Raw genomic sequence first — 18,035 nt, forward strand, 5'->3', positions numbered from 1 at the left:
TCGAGAGATTTTGAACTAAAGATACAAAATGTACATACTCCAAAAGCTGTTGAAGAGAAATTGCAGGAAAAAATTGTTAAAAGATTGATGAATAACTCATGAATTTGCAACAAATCTTAGTGTGTCAGAGATGCATATTGTTGAAACATTACATCCACTTGAAATGATTGTAAAACATGCTGATGATTGTGTTCCGCATGCAGTTTGTCTTACATTACATGACAAGGAAAATAATATATAATAGGATCTGTTTATTATAATCATGGATTTGTTTCGTCATTTGTCTAACGTTGTCAAGTTAGCATATCTCTAAACACACCTATAAACATTGCTTATTGAATCAGTTTTGGTTATAGTTGTAACTACCGTGTTTCCCCGAAAATAAGACAGTGTCTTATATTAATTTTTGCTCTGAAAAATGCGCTAGGCCTTATTTTCAAGGAATGTCTTATTTTTCCAGGAAGAAAAATTCCCAAGTCGAACTTAGACGAGAGTGACGTATATCCGATGTGTCAAACTGTCGCCTTTTTATAGCGTCAAAATCGGACTCGATGACCAATTAGTGCTTACTGAACCGTAGCACTATGCAAATGTCGTGGCGTGATTTCCGGCCGACCAATTAGCCATCACCAGCCGTAACGTTATGCAAATCTGTGATTCCCAAGCCATAGTCTTATGCAAATCATGCCGTGTGGCGTAATTGTATGCTGACCAATCAGTGGCTGCACTTTCAAAAAGCCAACGACCACTTTCAACCATCTGTCGATGACCGTTACCACTAAAAAAAACTTCGCTAGGTCTTACTTTCGGGGGAGGTCTTATATTTCGCAATTCAGCAAAATCTGTGCTAGGTCTTATTTTCTGCGGATGTCTTATTTTCGGGGAAACACGGTATCTTCAGATGAATATGCATTTTTAAACAATTTTTTTGTTTTTTAGTATAAGCCTCAATATTTGATTGATAATAAGCAATTGTTATCAGTTATCATTCTTATCTAGCATTTTAAAAATTAAGTATAAATCACCTTAATTGATACTTGCTTTCAGTATAACAGTTTAAATCAGGGCTGCCCAATTCATTTTGGAGGCGGGCTATAATTTCAATTACATGTCAGTCAGTGGGCCACCTAGTGAATCACACTTGCTTACACTCATGATTCTTCTATAAATGGATAGGTATTTAAATTAAGCAAAGCTTTAAGTTGCATATGTTTTAATAATACCTAATAAAAAATACATCAATGAGACCTATGAAGGGGCTTATTAGCTAATAATTTTTCAATATTTGGTGACAACAGTTTAATTTTAATACACAAAAGTTGACTCAAAACTAATAGAACAAGTGTAATAAACACATAGGTTAGGTATTAATAGTGGTGTGGCTGTGACTCAAGTCATAGTTCATTCTGCATTCGACCAATCATGTGGCGGTTGGCATTATTGGTAGTACAACATCGTGCATGGTGACGACTGCTACTGTGGGCGGGCAAATTCAAATGCGTTGGCGGGCCAGGGTTTGGGCAGCCTTGGTTTAAATTGTTAGCATTTATTATTTCATTTATATTACTAGATGAATTATTATTATTAATTATAATTTATTTCTTATGTTATTACATTATATATATTGTAATGTTAATAAAAATATGTACTACATAATAATGCTAATTTTAACATTAGACAATATTAGTTCTTACATTAAACATCTGACAACTATTTAAATCCAAGTTAATTAATTTATTGAGTGTTATCAGTATTTTGTTTTAAAATGCTCTGATATGATGGAGAAGTTAAATGAAATAAATACTAACTGAACAGATAGTAAGCTATTGCTAAATAATTTTTTTATTTTTTATTAGGGTTTCTCAAACAGGATCCCAGTTGTTTTTTTTTTAATCTGGGAAATTCTTCTTATCCTGGAAATCCCACAAATTTCTTAAAAGTTTACTTTTTTTTTTATTTTGTGTTAATAATGAGGAAATTTTGCTAATAGAAAGTATAATTAACTCATAAACTGTCAGAATACATTTGTATTTATTAATTTTAAACCTACTTACTACTTTTTTTAATTTTTCCTTGTTATGGCATAAGTGGTCAATAATCAATACATAGCTTATTTGTGGCAGGACTCTGAAAATTCTTTACTTGACAAAACCTGTAATATCTGGAATAATTGGAATAATTGTGCTTATGCTATCTTAATTTTTAACCATGCCCAGTAGCTTCAATAACTGCGTAATGCTAGGTTGTGCAAATTGAGCAAGGATACAAATGAGTACGAAGTCTGCAAGTACTATATGAAGTTTTTCTTCATAAACCTAATTATTAGACAAACAAATTTCCAAATTATTGGGTTATAAGCTTGATGCTGCTATTAAAGCAGTCGATGCAGATAAATCAGGAATACTAGAGAGCAAAAGAAGTACTACAATCTTGAAAAGGAACTAGAAATCTTCCAGGCTACAGGTGAAAAAGCACATAACATCTGTTTTCTCTTAAATGCATTAAACACAATTCCATTCACATTAATTGAATCAGAAAGGACATTCTTGGTAACAGGACTTTTCATTACTAAATTAAGAATCAGATTGACTGATTGGAGTATTGACCATCTTTGCTTTTTAAAATCTTATTATAAAAATTTACAATAATATTTTGTATTATGTTTTATTTAAACAAAAAACGAAAAATATTCTTTTAGTTAGAAGTTTGATCTAAGTTCATTTTTTTCATTAAATTTTCAACTCAGTTCAAAGCATTTTTTGTTGTTGTTGTTGTTGAATGCAGTTTCCAGCAAACTTTAATAAATTTTTTCTATTTGTGAAAATTTCTACGTAATTCAAAGGTAATTTTTAATATATATCTTACACAACATTATCAATATGATTTTGGAGGTTTCAGAACGTATTAAATTACTTTTCATTTATCCCTATCAAAAAAAAATGTCATCTAAATTGTGATAAATTTTTACTTGGCAAAATTTTTTTACATCTCAGATGTTTTTGTTTGGATTCATAAGTACAGATATTTAACCTAAACTGGAAAACAAAGCTAAAATATTTTTAGAAAAGAGTAGGAAGAAACAAATTTCAGATGAAAGTATTCTAAGGAAAAATATGTGAATCAAACATATTTTCATATCAAATCTAATACTGTATCTGTAAGTTAATAGGTGACAATTTAATTTATTATCAAGTCAATGAAAAAACTGATTTTTTCTTAGCAATTTTTGTTTAGAAAAGATAAGCTTGTTGCTTGGACGTGGTACCGAGAAGATTTTTACCTGTAAGCGCTAAAAAAAAACTGCTAAGAAAAATTTTGACCATTGTGTAAATTGTCTAAATTTTTACTTGGTGAAATTTTTTACATCTCAGTTGTTTTTTGTTTGGATGTAAATTATTTTTATTTAATAATTGTATCGTTACATCAAAACATAAAATTAGTCGGTGCTCGGTGACTGCCAACTGAATACATCCCCGACCAACATGCTGCCAATCAAATGCATCATTGATCAATGTTTTTGATACACCATTTAGAAAAATCAATATAAAAAGTTTTTATTCACATAAATTTGAGCTTTTGTAATTCTGAGTAACATTTTGAATGAAAGTTATTTGTTTTCCAAGCAATTTTATTCTTATAAGCATAAAATTAAGCTGTAAAACTGAATTAGCTCTATGGGAAATCTCTGTGAACAACTTTGACCTATCAACCCAGAAGGTTCACCAGTACTTCACTGATAACAAGAAAGACTTAAAATTTGAACTTTCTAGATCTGGTAGTTTTTTTCTCTGAGTGTCTGCAATTGCCAGATGAAGAAAAAGAAAAAAATAGTTTTTTTGGCAATTTTTGCACTTTTCAATTGCTTATATTTCAACAACTACTTTATGGAAAATCAAATTTTGCACAATACCTAAGAAAACAATTTTCTTTTGAACAACATGAGATATTCAAAATTACTTCAGGTGTTTGAGGAGTGGAGAAATCAACCCCCGAAAATCAGCAACTTTGATTCCTGTATATATATATAGTCAGTCAGTGACTTTTTACCTTGACGGGAAGTCACTGCCATAACTCCTGGTGCTTCATACAACTTTATCCAAAATGTTTGTTGTTCTGTTGTTTTCTGTGTATATGAGAATTGATGTTGAAATTCAATTTTTTTTAACTTTCTATTAAACTTATCTCCATATGTTGAATTATTAGAATATTATCTTTTTTCACAAAATACCTAGAAAACAAGTAATTTGTAAGATAAGAATGTTTGAACATTGATTATTGTTTATTAAAAACATTTAGAAATAACTAAAAATATTATACATATATTATGAACATAATTTTTAAAATTATCAAATTCTTTTATTTACATTTTTGCTGCAGGCTCTACAGAATGCTTTCTTGAAGTTTTCATCAAGAACAAGCTGCAGATAATCTTTTATTCATTCAAATATATTTGTTAGTGTTTTAGTGTTTTAAACATTTTGAAAGTCACTTTAGAATGGCTACAGAACAAGTGGCATCCTTCTTTCTGATACTTCTACGTAATATGGATGCTGTATAATATAGATGTGTATAAAAGTGATATGGATTAAACTGATTTTATACAACATGCAGTAGCACCAATATATTCACCAGGACGATTCACCCTATGATTGTAAATATGGATAGATCATCTCCAAGTGATTTTATACATATCTTTCTAATGTTGTTTAAAGTAAAATTTTTGGTTAGATCAAACTAAAAATTTCCAGAATTATGGTACAGTAATACCTCGACTTATGCTACCCCGACTTACATGAACCTGGAGTTACGCAATTTTCAAATCTTGTCGATTCGTCTTTTGTTTGAGCGCCACACTACTCTCGATTACTCACTCCACCCACACTATTGTTCGGCTTACATGTTCGGATGTGTCATGCGGAATCGACACATAGCTACAATTTATTTTGTGTTATTTATTTCTGTGTTTGTTATATCTACAGAGACTCGAGAGACTATGTGGTGATTTCTTGTAACCGTGAACGAATCAAAAGACAAGATAAGATTAACGAGAACATTTATTAGCTTATATACAACCGAATTGGATTTTACACAAATTGCAAAATTATACCCCGACTTACACGAATTTAACTTGCACGATTATCGCTCGGTCCCACCTATCGTGCAAGTTCGGGGTATTACTGTACTTAACTGGACACTCTGTATACTTCTGAATAAATTCCTAAAGGGATTAAGTGAAATTACAATAATGGTAATCCAGAATGAGCCAGGTAGAGTCATTTGTGTCATTTAAAAACCACTTTGTTATATAACAACAGATTCAAGCAGAAAATGGATCAGTTGATTATGAAGTTGCCAAAAAGTATCTAGAGAAATTTAGATTATTGAAGATTATGTGTACTTATTATATCAGTTAGCATTTGGAACATAAAATTCCTTTTTGTACTGGTTTTTAGTCTTGTATAACACTGTTTCTCACACTATATGATATTTTATAGGAACCTAATCATTTTCTTCATAGACTAGAGTATGTGTAAATGAAACAAAATATACTAAGAAACCATAAAATCAACTCCAGTTCATACTTTATTGATGTAATGTGGACTAATATTTTCAGTCACTGCTCTGGATCTTCTAACTATTGTATTATACTACTGTAAGCTGTAAAGGCAAATCCCAAAGTGATTACAGTAAAGAATAACAACACCTTTAACACTTTTTTCAGCAACATTGTGCATTTCTTCTTGAAGCACATCCCCAAGCAACATGCTTCATTTGAGTAAAGTGGAGTGTTGATGGAAAAAGTGTTAAAAAGTGTTGCTCTACACTAGTTCCAGCTCTGATAGACATGTTTTTTGATTACAATAAATAGATTCTATTGTAGTTTTTATTATTAATTGAGTTATGAGTGTTATAAAAATTTGGGATATGATGATAAAATGAATGATAAATCTTAGTCTAAATAATGCTTACTGTAAAAATTTAAAAATTTGGAATTTTTTTATTTATTATAATAAATTTTAAAATAAACTATTGATATATTGAACAAAAAATATTCATTGAATTATTGATATTTTTGACATGATTAAAAATTTTTAATAATTTCTTTTTAATGATATCTTTTTAAATTATTGTATCTGATATTTCAGGTCTACTATATTAAGTCAAGTTCAAGCAAGTTCTCCTAATAAATTACCATCTAATAAATTATTATTAGTATTAGGTAAGATTTTGACACTATTTTATTTTACTAAATAGATAAGTTTAAGATTTTATGTTGAATAGTTTTCATTTTTTTTTTATTTTAGATGTTTTAATTGAATTCTTATTTTAGAAAATTCTAATTTAATTTATATTTGGTTTATTTGTAAGAATCTGATTTTTATGTGAAATGATATATATTTAGAATTTAATATGTTATTAAGTCTAAATTATGTTTGTTTTCGTGTTTGATGATCAGTAATTTTAATAAACAAAAATAAACTTACAAACAGAAGATTAATTGATTTAAAAAATTTCCAGTGAAATTTCTTTTACCCAAAAATCTTATTTTTAGTTTATTTCAATGAGAGATCAGAAGTTGGCTTAACTGTTAAATAGACAATTCAACCAAGTTTTAAAAAAGATTAATATTTTTGTTTCTTACTTACAATAGAAACTACAAGATTATTCCAAACACTTCAAAATGCCTGATTAAACTTAAAAAGTAGTGAAAATCTAAGTTAAATCAGGTTTAGAAATATTTATTTTTCTCAATAAAATTATTTTATCACATTTTAAATGTTTAAAAAATTTTTATTTATTTAAAAATTAAAGATGGAAGAATACTATCTGTAAATACTCAAATATTAGGTTGATAAAAAAATAAATTTTTACTATAAAATTTTATTCAGTAATTCAGTAAATTTATAAGTGATTTTAAAAACATTTTGAAGTTCAAACAAATTTTAATTTTTTTATGTCAGTAGTAATCCCATATATCTTCCACAGCATGTAGACAGTACCACTTCAGTACCTCTGGTTTAATTTGTGACAAGGAAGCAGACTAGATACTTAATATTTTTAAACTTTTGTTTTCTATACTAATATATAAAGTGAGAATGTTTGTTTGTTTGTTAGAAGCAATCTCAAAATCTACTGAACCTATTTTTATTATTCTTTTGCTATTGGAAAGCTGATACCTTCCATATGAATGTAGGCTATATACTATTTTCATATTAAAAAGGAAAATGAATGAGAATGATGCTTTTACTACAGCATTTCTCTCACATCATCATATCATCATTTGTCTGCTCTGTTTAAGGTTGATCCCCTTCATCATCTGGTGGACTTCTTTAAACTTATTATCTTATCTAATTGGTCTTGATTTTGATTCATGCAGTCCAGGAAGTTGTGTATAAGCTTTGTTTATATTGCCTTGGCTGTTTATTTCTTATACAGTATTAATATTCTTATGTTATCAGATACTTATAACTATAAGGAGTGAATTTACTTCCTTTGGACAAAGCTAAACTTTTGTATCATACATATGCATATAGTATTTTTGTGTTTTCATTGTTTTAGTAATCCTCAGTCGTTTTAATGGATGATGGTATATCCACCTTTTCCCTCTTTTTAAAAGCTATGTAGTATGGTTTGCACCAAGGATTATTGAACCTACTACAGAAACTCTTCCAGATCTGGTGTCTTTTTTTTTTTGTTAATAAGAGTCTTATATTCATTGAAGCTTGCGATATACTCAGCCTTCTGTGTTACCCTGATCTGTTCGTTTGTTTGATGTTGGTAACGCTTACGGAGTTTACGTATTTTTTTGCATTGATTAGTTAGTTCGCTGTCCCACCATGGGGCGTTAGTTGTTGATCTTGTCTTTTTTTTACTTGCTAGGTGATAACACTGTTGCAAAAGGTTCGTGAACTTCTGAATACTGTTGTCTAATTCATTTTCGTTCATGTCGATAATTGGGATGTCAAGGTGCCAGTAGTCATGTACAAGTTGCTGGAATGTTGGCCAGTGTGTATGATGGTAATAGGTAAGGTTATTAGAATCTTCTTCATCAATTTGTATCTCTGTCTTAATATAGTGGTGATCGCTGGCGCTCGGCTCAGTCATAGTCGAGCAGAATGAGATTCTAGGTGCCATATGAATATTGCCCAGGGAGACGTCTACCCAGCTTTCTCCCCTTGAAGAATAGTAAGTGGCAAGGGGATTGGTGTTGCATGAAGTGAAGTATAATGCTGCCACAAATTCTTGCATCAGATAGCCCCGACCATCTTCTATGGGGTTGTGCCATAAAAATGATTTTGTATTTGTGTCCCCGCATGTAAGCCATGGTTTATCAGCGATAGTCCTGCTGATTTGGTCTAAGTCGTGATCATAGGATCTAAATCCTCAAAGGGTGAGCAGTATACTAAGGATATGAAGATGTCCCCGAAGTTTAGATTGATGGTACAGTACATGTAGTGACATAGTACGTGGACAGATGAGGCAAATACTGCACAGTGAGGTTGGTGTTCCTAACTAGGATGGCTGTTTTAGTGTTGGTCTGAGAGCCCTTAGGATGGAGTGTTTCCAGCCTCTGTAGTTCATTAGCTCTCCCCTAAATAGGTATGGCTCCTGGGCTACAATAATATCCGAGTCCCAATCCTCTGCTGTTTTAATGATTAAAGATGAGGGGGCCTTTGAGGTTAATCTGTAGTATGGATATGGTCTTTTTGCATTTACTTCTGTTCATATGAGCCATGTTGGAGGTAGGAAGACTGGTAGAATCCTGTACATTGAGTATCCTCATATAATGTGTGCAGTGACTATAGGCCATAGTTGATCTGTCTTATAGCTTGTGTTTTCATTTTTGAAGTTATTGGGCACTGCGGATTGAAAGAATTATGGTCTGTAGGTTGGCGATCATAGACAGGTATGTCTTTGTTGGCGTTCTTGCAGTTTATGCAGCAGGGAGTTTGTTCGAGTCTGTGGCATTCTCTGAACCTGTGCCCTTTCGCACAGTGGTTGCACTGTTGTTTGTTAAGGCAATTAGTCGAGATATGATTAAAGCCACAACACTGGTAACACCTCACCAGTGGGATGTAGTCATTGACTAAAATATTCGCCCACTGAATCGCTATATGTTTGGTGCGGACCAGAAGATCACGTATCTTTGGGGTAGTGGACAAAACAATATGTCTGCAATTTTCTATTGTGTTATTCCTGTAAAGTATTGTGCTTATCTTGGTATTATCTATAAATTGTTCTTTGGTTGTGGATTGGAAGATTTCGTTTTGGTCATAAATGATGGAGGTAATTTCTGCTTTTTTCACCGAAATAGGCACGTTGTTTAAAATAATTCTTGGCCTTCTACCTGCAGATATTTTGCTTTTAATTCTGTTGGATATTTCTGGAAGGTTTTCTATAGCGTTAGCCAGAATCTCAGCCTCCTTATGGTTCTCTGTCCTAAAACAGATTCCGTCATTTTTTACTTTCCGTACAGATTTGACTTTAATTTTAAGCTCCTGTGGCTTCACCTTATTTTTTATTTTATTCTCTATGTGCTGCATGTTGGTATTGCTGTCTGGGTCGTTGGATTTGGGATATAGAATCAAGGCATAGTTTCTGCCTGTCCTCATTGTTTACTTTATTCCTAAGAGACTCATTGATGGTTCTAGTAGTCATGCTAGGCCGAGTATTCAGTTTTGTAACTTTGGCATAAGTTGCAGTTGACACAGGTGGGGCAGCTTGAGGGATAACCTGGGGCCGGTTGGTTCTGACCTCCCTTAATATACCATGAAATTGCCCAAGACACGCGAACAGGCATGTTACTTTATCTCTGACTTCTTTACGTTCCTCCGATCTCAAGTTTGTACTATATTTCTCCTGCAGGAGATCCATGATTCTATTGAAGTGCTGATTGGCTTCGTTAAGTATTGTGTCTTCAAGAGAGTTCACTAACACCCGAAAATCAGATACACTATTTACACTAGGCACTCCGGAGTGATCAGTTGTAGATAAAGATGAAGGAATAGGCTCCCTGGTCGCCATACTGACTGGAGTGGAAAGGTAGATGAAAACTTCACTAATGGCACACTCACAAACACACAGATGGAAGATTCCACCAAGTAAACACCACGTAGACAACTTGATAGCTGAACACAATCAGGTGGTGAATCCAAGCTGGTCTAGCTAAACGGCCGGATGATGGTAAGTCCTGAGAAAATAAGTCCTTAACAAAACACAAATCAGCGGATAAGTGAAGAGTACCGTGCTGACTGACAAAACTGTGTGTCGATGAAGCTAACCAAAAGCGATGAAACATGTACATGCCGATCGGCGCCAGGCAAGCCAAACGGCGAATCAAACAGAAAATAAAATCCTTATCAACTAACAAAACGAAATAACCATATAACAGACATAATTTGACACTTAATCAGAAGCCGATACAATATTTTCCGTGAATCGAACACAGGGCCCACAATCTGCCGAACGCCAAGACATCTACGCTGCGCCAAGTGGCTAGGTCGACCATGTGGACCTTTGTTTAACAGTAAATTTTTAAATGCGAATAACTCAGAGTAAAACACATAGTAATGAAATTTGCAGGGCCTATAGAAGGCTTGGTGTGCTGACGAATACCGTCAAGTTTGCAGGCCGATTGCAAGCGAGAAGCCCGATGCGGGCAGATAAAACTTGAAAAATTCGGAGGACAATAACTCGAGAACGAGTTGACCGATTTAAATAAAACTTGTACCCATAAGAGGATAGTTAGCCGATTCCATCGATATATGGTAATCCAATGTGCGACGAAAATCCACTCTGAAATCGTAAACAAAAACGGAGCTGAAGCAGGCCAGCCACTTCACCCCACTGAAGTCAGGTAGGGGAGAAACAGGCAAAACACCCACCTCATCCCACCAAAGTCAGGTAGGGGAGAGTACCACCCGCAGTCATTCTAAGAAGTGAATTCTGACCTTAGGACTGAGGGCGCCTGCATGTGACCTTTGCCTTTTGACCTCACTTTGCTCCTAAACTCTAACGAGGAGAGACATCTTTTTACTACGTTTCAAGTCGACAGCATGCAATCTTGGATTTGTATTATATATCGATGCTATTGTAAATAACGCATTGCCGATACAAATTAAGTAAATTATTTGCCTGGATCATTTCTTAATTAATTTTTACCGGCAGAACATGTGGTTGAGGTCAATGTGGACATCACGGACAAGGAAGGATGTGCCACATATAGATTTTAGCCACGCCACTAAAGACTTTATATTAGGGTTGTCATTACATCTAATAATGTTATAATTGGGGTAAACTGTATATTGTTTGTGCAAAATAAAAAAATAATTTCGGAAGATAGTGTGATAAATGTGACAATGGTTGGCTAAAAAACCAAACTGTTTATATGGTTTTCGTTGTAATGTGTTAGGTTAATCACATCAAGTGACTAATCTAACACATTTTTAAAATTTTTTCTTCTTCTACTGTACACAATTTAAAGAATTTTTAAAATGTGTTACAGTGGGCACTCGATGTGATAAACTCTTACGTATGATAACCTTCATAGTTATATAAATCAAGTACTATAATATAATAGAAGGATTAGAAGTATGAAATAATCTAATTATCTTAATCTTTGCTGCTGTTATTTTTTGCCCAAGCAATGCCAGGCTCATTTGTTAGTTTTTTATATACAAATTATTTTGAATATATGTTTTTTCCAAGCATTTTGTGAACATTAACTAATATTTAAATGTTTGTAATGTTTCAATTGTTTTTTTTTAATCATTCTATTTTTCTGTTCTTTCATAACTTGTGATGAGTGCCTGAAAAAGATCTTTCAATAAGACTGAAAATATTAGTGTCATGAAAATGTTTGTTATTGCTGGATTTTTAAGGTGTTTGTTGATTGAGAAATAGATAAGCAATGATTTATACAAAGTTATCAGCAGTTTTTTTCTTGAGTTTTTCATTGTGGTGGTATATTTTCATGAACACAAAACAAAACTAATGCTACAAAACTACAGTAAAAAGAGTAATACAGCCAATCTTTTCAAATATTTTGTTAATTTGTACTGTATTCAAATATTACAAGAGTCAATATGGAATCAACAAATATTTGAATTAATGTCAAGTATTGGAAAGCTTTTGCAGAGATAAGGATATGTTTTGTATGTGAATAAAAGTTGTTGGTTGTATGATTTGTAAATTTACGAATTTTTTTTTATTATATTGTAAGTATTTATAAAGTAAAGTAGAGCATCGATTATATGACCCCCGATTAACCGTCACATCGGTTAACCGACCGTTCTAGTTGGCAAATTTCAAATGTCTGCTAGTGATGCGGTGCTACAATATTTGGCTGTCTTGGCTACTTTAATATTATTTTTACGTGTTTTAGCTGGCAACACTGGCTTGACCATGAAAGGGAGCCAGTATTTAAACGAGGCTTAATTTTCTAATTTTTAACGATACAATAGCACGATTATTATTTTTAAAAAAAATTTGATTGGCTTAATATGGAGGAAAATTCAACGCGAAGTAGGTTAATAGCGATATACTAATATACTAATTACATGGGATATAATAATATACTACACTAATAATGGATTTTTTCATACTTTTTGGTTATCTGACTTTTCAATTATCCGACCAACCCCAGTTTCTAATTGAGTCGGGTAATCGATGCTCTACTGTATTTGCAATATTGACAAGAGGTTAGAGTTCTTTGTTACCTTCATTTCATTTTGGTTTTAACAAATTTTCAGGTTTAGGTTCAAATTTTCTGGGCTCTTCATCAGGTTTTAGCTCGTAAAATTCGAATGACGAATGCTGTTCAAATAACGTCGTTCCTGCGATCGAATAGTTCTTTTAAAATTATACATTGCACCTGCCGTTCGAATTTAACCCGACCAACCCCAGTCCCTAATTGAGTCGGATAATCGATGCTCTACTGTATTTGCAATATTGACAAGAGGTTAGAGTTCTTTGTTACCTTCATTTCGTTTTGGTTTTAACAAATTTTCAGGTTCTTTTGTATTTATACAGTCATTATATAAAAACAACAGAAAAATTTATTTACTGTTGTGTAGTCTTGACCTGAAACAGCAGTTAACATAAATTTCATAAAGCCAGAGAGGTGTCAGGAAATTCACCTGTGTTCAAAGCACAGTCTCCTCAGTTAATCTTTCATTTGAAGAGTATTAACTAATTGTCTTGCACTTAAGGAGAGGCTCAGGAATGTATTTCATGGATTTTGATGAGCTTTTCCATGGTTATTCTGGGGCATTACAGAGTATTTCCCATAAAGTCCTATGATCCACTTTTGCGTTTTGTTTGATAAAATCACAGTTTTATTGCAAACAATGGATCATTTTCACATCAGGAAAATCAGCTGATAATTTTAACAAAAATTTTTATTTTATTTTATTTTAATTGAAACATCTCTCAAATCTATCAAATGTTTGATAGTTGCAAACAATAGTTATAATTGCAGGAGGTAAGATCCCCAAATTCCTACTCATGTGTTTGCACCTGATGAAAGTTTTTCTTTTTTTTTTAATTTTGTTTTTTATTTCTCCCTATAAATTATGATGATTTTTGAGCTAATATTATATTTTAGTATTTTTAATATTCTTATATTTTCAGTAATTTTTTGTTTATTATATAAAAGAATGATGTGCACTTAATTAGAATTTTTTTGTCATATCTCTTTGTGTTTGTTATAAAACAGTCATTGGGTTACCTTACTGTTGTCTTTCATCAGCTTTCATGATTTAATGAATATTTAACTTGTTTGATTACACATTTCAGATATTCTCTTAACTGGCTAATTGATAGGAGGGTTAAAAATAACTAAAAAAAAATTTCTCTTTTGATACGGAGAATGTTCATATATTAATTTTTATAAAGTCCATTTTAAAAAAGAAAGAAAGAGAAAAAAATAAAGAAAAAAGGACTTTCACCCATTCTACATGCTAAAAGCCCTGAAATTGTCTTTTCTAGTTTTCTTATTCATTCATACTACTTTATGAATGCAAATTCTAAAATCTACATTGTGCTTCACTTAGATCATTCTAAGTTTAAAAATCAAAACTATTGGATTATTATGCAAGTTTGTTAATGCAGAATCCTAACAACAACAACATTCATCTTTGCATTGAAATAGTGCTTTTTGGTAAATATACGAAACAAATATTTTTTAAATTGTAGCTAAAATTAAAATACTGTTTATATAAATATCAATTTTAAGTACTGTTCGAACTCATGAACGAACTTATTTGAACATCATTCGTTAATGGCTTTCGTTAAATTCGAACGGCAGGGGCAACGTATAATTTTAAAAGAACTATTCGATCGCAGGAACGACGTTATTTGAACAGCATTCATCATTCGAATTTTACGAGCTAAAACCTGATGAAGAGCCCAGAAGGGGTTAGAAAACGTTTGTTTTTATGATTAGTCGATCGTTCCACACCATAAATTGGTTTAACGTTTGTGTTTAAAATCAAAATAGCCAGAATCTATGAACTGATATAATTTAACTTTAATTTTCCTCAAAAATGTAAAAAAAAAGTCTCTCTACAGTACTGAGCATGTTTCTGGGAATATCAACAGAAAAGATAATAGTTGTAGTTGCTTTTTCTATCTCTTGTTATTATTGTTACCACCTGTCTTTAATGAATGGCATTGTTGCATTATCATATGAGAAACATGTTTGTGAATTAATTATAAATCCAATTTCGCTGAATATTTTTCATTATTTTATTATTCCATTAAAAATTTAATCTTAATTTAAGTAATTTTATTATTATTATTGTAGGTGATAATGAATCTGGAAAGACTTCACTGATTGCTAAATTGCAAGGCAACGATGATCCTAAAAAAGGATCTGGATTAGAATATCATTATATCTATATCAGAGATGAATACAGAGATGGTATGTTTAAGTTTTATTTTATATCTACAAATAGATCTGTATTAAATAATGTTCTCTCCTATAATTATAAAAGATATAGAAAAATGTTGATATTTCAAGTCAGTATTTAATGAAATAAGATCTCATTCTAATACTAATGATACTATAATACTAGATGTATTGTAGTTATAAGTTATTATCTCCATTACTTGGAATAAGCATTTTGCAGATACATTCAAAATTTAGATCCTGCATTTAACTGTTCTGTGGATAGAATATTTAATTTAGTGAATGGTTGTGCTAAATATCATATTTTAGTGCATATAACTCTCAGATTATCTATGTATAAAAAAACATTTTAAATGGGAGTTATACACTGACTTTAAACTGCAGTTATGATTGATTAGAATTTACATAATTGTTTTATTTATCAAAATTTTTGAGGAAAAAATTATTCATTTGTTTTTGCAAGTCCTTATATTAATTTTAAAAAATAAAAAAATATTTTTGAGACTTCCTTAGCCTTAGAAAATTTTAACTTTTCATTGGGCATTTTATTCAAAGACAAAATAAAGACTAAATTATCATTTTTCAAAATCTATACAATTTATTAAAGTTATTGAGGATCTCCAATGAAAATAATAATATAATTCTGTAATAATTTGAAGACAGAATTTGCATAAACAGGGACCACCATTTTTAATTCCGTGTTTAAGACAATACAATTCCGGCAACCAACCTTCCTTTTTAGGATACTAGCCACCAAAATGCTAAAAAGTCCTTTTAAAAACACAAATTTTCCAAAAACACAAATTTGGGTGAATCTGTCTACAAATTATTAAATATGAAAAGAACCATCGGACAAAATGAAATTACGAATATAATTCTTATTAATAATACATTTTATTTATTAACCCAATCAGGCCTTATTTCTAGATCATTTGGAATTTCACACTTTTTTTTTTTTACTGAATTTCTGATGTAGCAGGAATGAAAAATTCCTACTTTCAAATGATATCAAATTAAAAAAAAACTAATTAGAGCAAATAAACATTGTAGGTGCAACATTAATATTATATTGTATGGCTCATAGTGACTCACTATTGCTCACTATTCACTACTATTTTTAAAAGTACCACACTTTAATCACTAATTTTGAGATCTGAGAATACATTACATATTATATACAATATTTTGGATACAATTATGACAATGTTACAAGGTTTGTGACAAAATAGATGGGGTAATCATTAATGATGTATCCACCTCGCAAGTGTTTATCATGACATTGCCTATTAGCTAGAGAAAGTATGGTGGTGTGAGCAAAAAAGGGGCTAGAGAGACTAGCTAATTCCTACAAAGTCATCTTGAAGACCCAGCAGTCACTTAACATAAATTTGGAAATGAGCCAAGAATGTTATCAAACTTGCATTATTTTTACTTCAAATTTTTATTAAAATTTCAAAATATGAAAATACCACCAAGATAATGTATTTTGTACCAAGTGGATCTAAAATGACATAATTTATGTAGATTAATATCTATAATAAATTAATACCGAAATGCAACAATGGCGGCTGATGTTTCGATTTGGGGAAAAATTGACCTGGACTTTAATGCCATCTTTGAAGACAATTTTCTACTATGTAAATAGTCACATGTGCCACAATTGTTGGTTGGTGTGCCGAGTTTCAAACATCAGCAGCACAGCATTTACACTGAAATCTATTGGCTGCAGTGTGAGTCAGAGAAGAAGAAAGAAGTACTCGTCACATCTTACTTTGAAAATAGAAATAAAACTGACAATTAATAAACACTGAAAACTGACATGTGCAAATGAAGATTACACTTGTAGAAGCTAGTAATGGGATGATTACTTAGTTTTATAACCCCTGGATAATTAGTTTTATAAGCTGCATGGATTACAGGCCTATTTATCATTTACCCTTCTTTTTGGAGACCATCCCCTTTTTTTTTACTAGCTTCCTGCCCTACTCTGCCTATTTACGTAATCATCACTATACAGTTGTAAAATTATCATATAATTTAGTTAGAAATGAACCTTTCTATGAGAAAGATGTCCACGAAGAAAAGAAAATTTCCCTCAGTTTACAAAAAAGAAGTTATTTGCAAGTTAGAACCTGGTGCTAAAACATTGAAATGTATAGAAAGTTTTTTAGTACAAAGCTAAAACTAGCAATATTTGCTGGATATAATCATTCACTTTTATAACCACTTTAAAGGTATGTTTTGGAAGAATAAACCAAAGTATCCTTTGAATCCAATGTTTAAACTGTTGTTTTATATTCCGAAACCATGTCTTTTTTTCTTCTATTAATTTGTTATCACTGCTAGGTGCACACACAGACACTTGGCAATTCTATCATCAACTTTTATTCAGGAATTCCCAAATAAACGTTGATGATAGAATTGCCAAGTGTCTGTGTATGCACCTAGTAGTGATAACAAATTAATAGTTTAAATTGTTACTATGATTGATGTTGGAGAGTTCCAAATATTGGTGTAAACTCTGGTGCAGATTGTACCTTTTACTGAAAAGGGATCAGCAAGAACTCTAATTCAAAATGCATTTAAATAAAATATCTGAGAATAAAATTGTCTTCTGAGTAATTCTTGAACTCAGGTGAACATTGGATTCAAAGGACATAGCATTTCAGTTTGTCAAAAAACCCTTTTAATTGGTTATAAAAGTGAAAGTTTTCTTTGTCATCTTTGACAGTAAGACATTATGGAAAAACAAAGCTATCATCAATTTTAAGATTTATAGATAAAAAGACTAACTGAGATTGAGTATACTAATTAGTGTTATCTTTAATTATGAAAAAGTAAATTGTTTAATATTAATTATATTGTAGTTTATACTGTGTTTTTATTAATAGTTATATAATGTATTTACACACATATACATACATACATACATACATACATAGTTTTTTAATAAATTATTTAGAATAAAAAATTAAAAGAAATTCACTAATCACCAGTGGCATAGCTACAAATTTCGTCACCTGCAGGGCACACCCAAAGTGTTTGTACCCAAAACATTTTCCCACTAGTTATGTCAGTGCTCTTCATGGATATAATGAGGAAATCTTGTTGGTTCCCTAATGCT

General features: G+C 31.4%; 1 protein-coding gene across 2 annotated transcripts in view; it reads left to right on the forward strand.

The window, feature by feature from the left end:
- The window catches only part of LOC111633751 (cytoplasmic dynein 1 light intermediate chain 2-like), a 51,592-nt gene that overhangs the window by 9,467 nt on the left and 24,090 nt on the right, over positions 1-18,035 (forward strand). For both annotated transcript variants that reach the window (XM_023378372.1, XM_023378373.1), the window contains exons 2-3: positions 6,147-6,220; positions 14,807-14,923. In XM_023378372.1, coding sequence (XP_023234140.1) covers positions 6,147-6,220; positions 14,807-14,923 — 191 coding nt within the window. The remainder of the gene's footprint in view (positions 1-6,146; positions 6,221-14,806; positions 14,924-18,035) is intronic.

This window comes from Centruroides sculpturatus, unplaced genomic scaffold (assembly GCF_000671375.1).
Source record: "Centruroides sculpturatus isolate CEXI.00-Female unplaced genomic scaffold, Cexi_2.0 scaffold737, whole genome shotgun sequence".
NCBI classification, from domain to species: Eukaryota; Metazoa; Arthropoda; class Arachnida; order Scorpiones; family Buthidae; genus Centruroides; species Centruroides sculpturatus.